General features: G+C 37.6%; 1 protein-coding gene across 2 annotated transcripts in view; it reads right to left on the bottom strand.

Annotated features, from left to right (window-relative positions):
• Positions 1-3,474: 3,474 nt before the first annotated feature.
• LOC106873662 (DNA fragmentation factor subunit alpha) overlaps positions 3,475-7,632 on the bottom strand; it is a 16,463-nt gene continuing 12,305 nt past the window's right edge. For both annotated transcript variants that reach the window (XM_014921124.2, XM_014921116.2), the window contains exons 4-5: positions 5,748-5,887; positions 3,475-4,035 (exon numbers count right to left, since the gene is read on the bottom strand). In XM_014921124.2, the coding sequence (XP_014776610.1) occupies positions 3,820-4,035; positions 5,748-5,887 (356 nt within the window). In that variant the 3' untranslated portion in view covers positions 3,475-3,819. The remainder of the gene's footprint in view (positions 4,036-5,747; positions 5,888-7,632) is intronic.

Here is a 7,632-nt window from a genome sequence, read left to right as displayed (position 1 = left end):
TGTGTGTGGGTGTGTGTATAGGCATGCTTGTTCTTCTCTTCTCTCACCGGAAACCCTCTCTCTCCCCTTGGAAAAATGCAACTAGTTTAGCTGCCCACCTTCTTAATCTAACATTGGCAAATTGGTATTCATATTCCCCTTTATCTATCTTTATTGATTTACTTATTTATATCTGCAACACCAGTAATGCTTATACTCACAACGCCGCTAACACCTACTCCTACCCTCAGTAGGGGTAACATTCTTAAGACACTTGAATGTTTGAATGATAACAGGTCGAAAGTAAGGACAGGTGTAGCATGTCTGTCAAATGAACACAGGAACCTTCTTCTTTTCAGGCACTGAATAACATCTCCCCTCCCTATGCCTCCTCCCACATTTCTTTCCCAGTTTTTAGAGTTGGCACTGTCAATGTAGGCACATTGAAAGGTAGGTCTAGTGAGATTGTAGAGATGCTTGAACGGAGACATGTTGATGTATGCTGCATACAAGAGATAAGGTGGAGAGGAGCTTCAGCCAGGGTCCTCACAGGCAAGGTACCTTCTGGGAAGGTAACAGTGATGGAGTAGTGAGGGTAGGGATACTCCTTGCAGGGAAATGGATGGGTAAGGTCATAGAGGTAGTCAGGGTATGCAATAGAGTGCTTAAGCTCAGGCTAGTCCTGCAGAATAGTATAAGCTACAATTATCTCTGCCTATGCCCCATAAGCGGGCCTACCAAATGATCAGAAGGACCACTTTTATGACACCCTTTGCAAATACACAGAGACATGCATATGCACTGGAACATATGAACACATGCATGTGTGTATGCAGACACCCACACACACAATACCTAAGTGAAATATATATATATAAATATATATATATATATATATTAATACAGGAGTTTTATATTTTCAATCTTAAAAAGAAATTACATAGTAAACCCTTGATTTAACAGGAGTTAATAATACAAAGGTGTGTCTGTTAATGCAGACTAAAATCAAAATCAACTAAAATCAAAACCAACTAAAGAGCAACTTTTTTTTATGTAAAAAAATACTTTAAAGCAATATGCAAACCACACATTTATGAAATGAAAATAAAGAACATGTAATTTTTATCTAACTTTTTACTGTGTGGTTGAGGAGTGTTTTGCTGAGACCATGTTGGTAATAGAGCAGTCTTTGTTCATTATTTAAAGGTAGAAGTGTTAGGAAGTCACCACCTTCAGACACTTTTGAAATGTACTCAGATGGAATCACTGGTTTTATCTGTTTGCTTTTAGATGGTTTTAAACAGGCCACAGATGAAACTGGATTGGGAGTCAGTAAAGTTATCATAAAAGAAAAGGATACAGCTTCAGTTGTTTTCCATACTAACATTGTTTCTTAATTATTATCTCCATGAAATGTTGAATATGTTCATAGTAAGGTTAAGTCTCAAAATCACATAATGCCACTGTAGGAGTGAACTGAAAAGTTCAGAAGATTCCATACACAGGGGTCATGTTAGTTGTCCTATAAAACTTCCACTTCCCCAATGTTTTCTTCTTCTCCTGCCTAATTAGGAAGAACCTCATCTGCAATTTCTTCATCACTGAGAATTTGATACCTAGTATCGCCTTTATTAATTTCAAGCCATTACTGAACATCATTTTCAGTTGTTTCCTAGTTGTTATCTTTTACATAGGTGTGCTGAAAGTAATTTGCCTGAGCTTTTATAATTAGGTTTAGTGTTGTTTAACAATATTTTACACTCATTTGCTAAAATCATCTTCAACTCCTTCCAAACATTTGCAAAGTTAAAAAAAGGCAGACTTAATATTGTAGGCTCTTAGATTCAGAAGTGTCCTGCCCATCCCCAACCTTTGTATTTTCTGCATTAGTTTCATCCTACAGCCTAATCATTATTTCTTAAAAAAATATTCTTTTATTGTCTCTTGCAGACAAAACTCTCCCCAAGTGCACTAACTTAAGATGTACATGGAGGCAAAAAGTGATATTTAATTCTACCAGCTCTATTTTTGCATTAATGTTAGAAGGGCTATTGTCAAGAGGTAACAATACCTTTACATTATTGTAGAAAACTTCCAGAATATTTGTCTGGAAGTTTACATCAGACACTAAGTACTTGAAGAACCAGCAAGAAAAGATTCCTGAAGTAAACCACATGTTCTTTGAACTGGTGTATATAAGAGGTTAGTTGATTTATATCTTTCAGAGATGTTTTATTTTTCACATCTATGACCTCCAGGTGATGCAAGCCATCAGCATTTGCAAAGAATAAGGCAGAAATTTGCTCTTTATTTAACTTGCAGTCTGGAGTCCTCTGTTTATAATTTGTAGGCCAAAGTACTTTCAGGAACAGCACAATTAAAAAGCTAGATTCAACATTGCAAATAAGATCCTTAGACCAAATAAGTTCACTTATATATAGCTCAGCTTCTAAAGTATCTATGCTTAAAGGTTCATCACAGGTTTTCTTGCTCACAATTCTATGCCTTTCTTTTCTAAAATGCTACAGTGATCTATCATTTGCCTAGATATTGTTTTCCAGGAGTTTCACATGCAAATTTCAACTTAAAATTCTTACATAAATGCTACTAGATCTATTTTTAACACGAAACATATATGATGACTATATATAGGGTGTCGAGCTGGCAGAATCGTTAGCACGCCGGGCAAAATGCTTAGCGGTATTTTGTCTGCCATTACCTTCTGAGTTCAAATTCTGCCGAGGTCGACTTTGCCTTTCATCCTTTCGGGGTCAATTAAATAAGTATCAGTTATGCACTGGGGTCGATGTAATCGACTTAATCCCTTTGTTTGTCGCCTCTATGTTTAGTCCCCTGTGGGCAATAAAGAAATATATATATATATATGATGACTTCTGTATTTTTATCTTGCCCAACTTTCATGTTTTAGCAGTTACTAACACTCTACTAAGTTCAGGTTAGGCCCACAATACAGTATTGGTCTCACATCTAGGAAAATCACATCCAGAAAAGAACCACCTGTCTGATTGATATAAAGTCACTCGCAGACATGCTCCAGTCTCTGTCTTCTCTTTCTGTCTTTCCATCGTTACTATAATGGCCTGTTTCTTAGAGATAGCTAGTCATGTGATTCTACTTATCATTCTTGGTGCATCTAATCCACTCCTACTCTCCAAACCCTGCACTAATCACTATGGCCATTACTTCTACCCAGAACACAGGCTCTCAAGAAGATTTTTCCTGCAGGTGTTGATTTGCAAAGATTTGACATCAATTTCACCATCTAAGAGGTCTACAAAAGGCCATTGAAACTGCCTCCAGACCCAACAAGCAGGGAAAAAAAAAGAAACACAGAATCACACAAACAATAAACACATTACGGAGATGTACTTGCATAGCATGTGACTTGATCTGAGATCGTGTGCTGGAACGAAAACAATTGCAGCGTGGAAGGTGTTTATAAGCCATTTAAAATAAAACACAAAAACCGTTAGATTCACTTCAACATTTAAATTTAATTTGTCAAAATATTTTCGTCACTTTGAGACTGCGACCTGTTCACTGACAAAATTCTGTGCTGCATCAAATATATTTCTTTTTTTATTTTTTTTAGTATTATTTGAATCTGATTCATTTCTCTTTGAATCTGTTCTGAAGAAAATATTCAATCATTACAAAAAATTTTCAAGTGAAAAAAGAAGTAGAAAAAATAAAATTATGATTGCAACTACAAGTACAGTTTTGGTACTTTTTGCTCTGAATAGATGTGGTGCAATGAAAATAATCATTTGAGAGTTGTATGAAAAGTATTCCAGGAACTTGTAAAACGATTTTCAGTTACTAGTTTTCAGATTCTGGACTTGATTGAGTAGCACCGGTACAAACATAAGGACTTAATCTGTGAACGACATTTAGTGTTCTGAGATGATGCAAAATTTCTTCTTGTTTTTTACGTTTATTTAGTATCTGTTTGCAGCATTCTTTGAATTCAGATGCAAATCGTTTATTATCATTCATATAATCAGCCAATGTACCAATATCAAGACGAAGTATTGCCTAAGAATAAAATAAGAATTGAAATATTATAATGAGTACTATTAAATATTGTAATTCATATTACAGAATAGGATAATAAACTTTTAATCTATGAAGATGAAAATATTTTGAATATTAACATCTGCACTACAGTTCAATCAGTTTGATCCCCAGTCTTCATCAACTCAATTGTGATCTCACTTGGCTTGAGAAGTCTTCTTGAGCATGGCATATCACCGAAGGTCTTGGTCACTTGTCATTGCCTCTGTGAGGCCCAACATTCAAAGATCATGCTTCACCACCTCATCCCATGTCCTTGGATCTACCTCTTCCAAAGGTTCCCTCCACCATCAGAGATCGGCACTTCTTCACACAGCTAACTCAGCCCACCCAGCAAATCTGCTGGCCTTATGCCAAAATTTGAAATTATTACTATTATTATTATTATTATTATTACTTAACATACTGAGTAAAATGCTTCATGGCATTTTATCCATCCTTACAATCTGAGTTCAAATTCCACCAAGGTCGATTTTGCCTTTCATCCTCTCAGGGTCAATAAAATAAGTACCAGTGGAGCACTGGGGTTGATGTAATCAACTTACTCCATCCCACTAACTTGACAGCCTTGTGGTGAAATTATTATTATTATTATCATTATCATCATTCTTTTCTTCATTTGGATGTCTATGGTGTTAGATACTTACATATTACATGCCATTATTATTATTTAGTAGTGGTAAAGTGGTGAGCTGGCAAAATTGGTAGATCACCGAACAAAATGCTTACCAGTTTATCTTCTGGCTCACTACATTCTGAGTTCAAATATCACCGAGGTTGACTCTACTTATCCTTTTGGGCTCGATAAAATAAGTACGAGTTCAGCAATGGAGTCAATGTAACTGGCTTTCTCCTCTAAATTACTGACCTACTGCCAAAATTAGAAAGAAAGGTGACAAGATGGCAGAGTCTTTAGCATGCCAGACATAATACTTAGCAGCAGTTCCTCTGGTCTTTACCTTCGGAGTTCAAATTCTGCCAAGGTCAACTTTGCCTTTCCTCCTTTCAGAATCGATGTAACTGACAAGCTCCCTCTCTCAAATTTCAGACCTTGTGTCTATTGTAGAAAGAATTACTATTTTGTAGTAGCCACAGTGATAGAAACCTGGATGCTTAGGGTTGGTTAAGGATTATCTGATACACAGTGGTAGAAAAGTGTATTCACCCAAGAAGTTAGAGAGGAAGATCATGTTGGAGTGTAGATAAGAAAGAGGTGGGTGGGGATCTCAGTTCATAATCATCAACATCATTTTAACATCTGTTGTCCATACAGGCATGGGTTGGACAGTGTGACCAGTGCTGGCAAGCCCGAGGGGGGGGGGGGTTCCAGTCTGATTTGGCACAGTTTTTATGGCAGGATACCCTTCCAAACGCCAACCACTTTACAGAGTGTGCTGGGTGCTTTTATGTGACACTACATGGGCACTTTTATGTGGCACCGGACAGGAGCTTTTCTGTGACACTACGCAGACACTTTTATGTGACACCGCACAGGTGCTTCTATGTGTTGCCGCATGGGCGCATTTACATGTCGCCATATGGATGCTTCTATGTGTCACCACACAGGTGCTTTTACATAGCACCACAAAGTTATTTCTAATAATTAATGAAATGCAGATCACAGATCATTACCAAAAGTAATTACTAACAACAGAAATAATTTATTTACTTACCTCTAACTGACTATTTGAAAAGGATATACATTTAATAATATCTGAATGAATTCCAGACAACAAATTAACAATTTCGTTAGAAATATTGGTATCAGATGGTCCATCCGTGGTGTCAAAAGGAATATTAAATGAAGATGTAACTAAAAAGAAAACAAAGAATGTAGAATTAAATGTTGAAAATTGTGAAATCTATTACTGTTAATTAGATTATAATTTATGAATATATTGTAAATATAATAGTTTAAATATAATAATGTAAATTTAAAAAAATATTTAGTCTCTAAAGATTGGGTTACTTGTCTGAAAAATTATAATCTCATTGATGAAAGAGAATATGCATTATATTCAATGCCTACTTTCCATGCTAGTAAAGGTACATGGCTCAGTGGTTAGAGCATCGAGTTCACAATCATCAGGAGATAGTGAGTTTGATTCCAGGACCAGGCTGTGTGTTGGGTTCTTGAGCAAGAGACTTTATTTCACATTACTCCAATTCACTCAGTTGTAGAAATGAGTTGCAATGTCACTGGTGCCATACTGTATCAGTCTTTGCCTTTCCCTTGGGTAACACCGGTAGCATGGAGAGGGGAGTTTGATATGCATAGGAAACTACTACTTTTCCATAAACAACCTTGCCTGGAGTGGTGCCTCAGTGGGTAACTTTCTAGGTGCAATCCTGTGCTCATCCATGACTGAAGGGGGTCTTTACCCTTTTTACTTTCCACGCTGATAAACATATATATTACATGCAGTGCTTGAGAAGACCCATCAAGTCAAGTGAAATTGTAGTCATGGTCAATCCTGATGTCATGTAACTGGCACATAAAAAGCACTTTTCAAGCATTGGGCCTCATGGAGGCAAAGTGGCCGATGCCAGTGGCACATGAAAAGCTCCTTTTGAATGCTGGGCTTCATAGAGGCAATGATGAATGACCAAGACCATGGCATTATGTCATGCTTGAGAAGAAGACCTATCAAGTCAAGTAAAATCACAGTCATGGCAGATACTGGTATCACATAAATGGCACCCATGCCAGTGGCCTGTAAAACACCCATTACACTTTCGGAGTGGTTGGCGTTAGGAAGGGCATCCAGCCATAGAAACTGTGCCAAATCAGACTGGAGTTTGATGCAACCTTCCAGCTTGCCAGCCCTGGCCAAACTGTCCAGCCCATGCCAGCATGGACAACAGACATTAAATGATGATAATGATGATGATGATCATCATCATCATCGTTTAACGTCCGCTTTCCATGCTAGCATGGGTTGGACGATTTGACTGAGGACTGGTGAACCAGGTGGCTACACCAGGCTCCAATCTGATTTGGCAGAGTTTCTACAGCTGGATGCTTTTCCTAACGACAACCACTCCGAGAGTGTAGTGGGTGCTTTTACGTGCCACCGGCACGAAGGCCAGTCAGGTGGTACTGGCAACGGCCTCGCTCGAAATGATGTCTTTTACGTGCCACCTGCAAGATGATGATGATATATAATATGTAATATATGCAATCATTTTATATTCAGGTATACACCTTGTAGTATGCTGAAAAGTTACATGAGATGTACTTGCACCTACAATGCATCACAACTGTCTGTACAGCATCTCATCTGCAAGGTACCAGTGCATGATGAGTCAAAACCATCATTATAGTTCTGAATAAAAAGTCTTGTGAATTTTATTGTTTCTCTCATATTTTTTAATGTATGTATGTATAAGTGTAAAAAGTAAAGACCCCCTTCGGTCATGAATGACCATGGGATTGTACCTAGAAAGTTAACCGTCTGAGGCACATGTCTGGGCAAGGTTGTTTATGGAAGACCAGCAGTTGCCCATACATACCAGTCTTCCCTCTCCACACCACTGATGTTATCCAAGGGAAAAGCA

This window comes from Octopus bimaculoides, chromosome 6, assembly GCF_001194135.2.
Source record: "Octopus bimaculoides isolate UCB-OBI-ISO-001 chromosome 6, ASM119413v2, whole genome shotgun sequence".
NCBI classification, from domain to species: Eukaryota; Metazoa; Mollusca; class Cephalopoda; order Octopoda; family Octopodidae; genus Octopus; species Octopus bimaculoides.
Note: the sequence above shows the minus strand (reverse complement) of the source record. Positions and strands in the feature narration are given on the sequence as shown.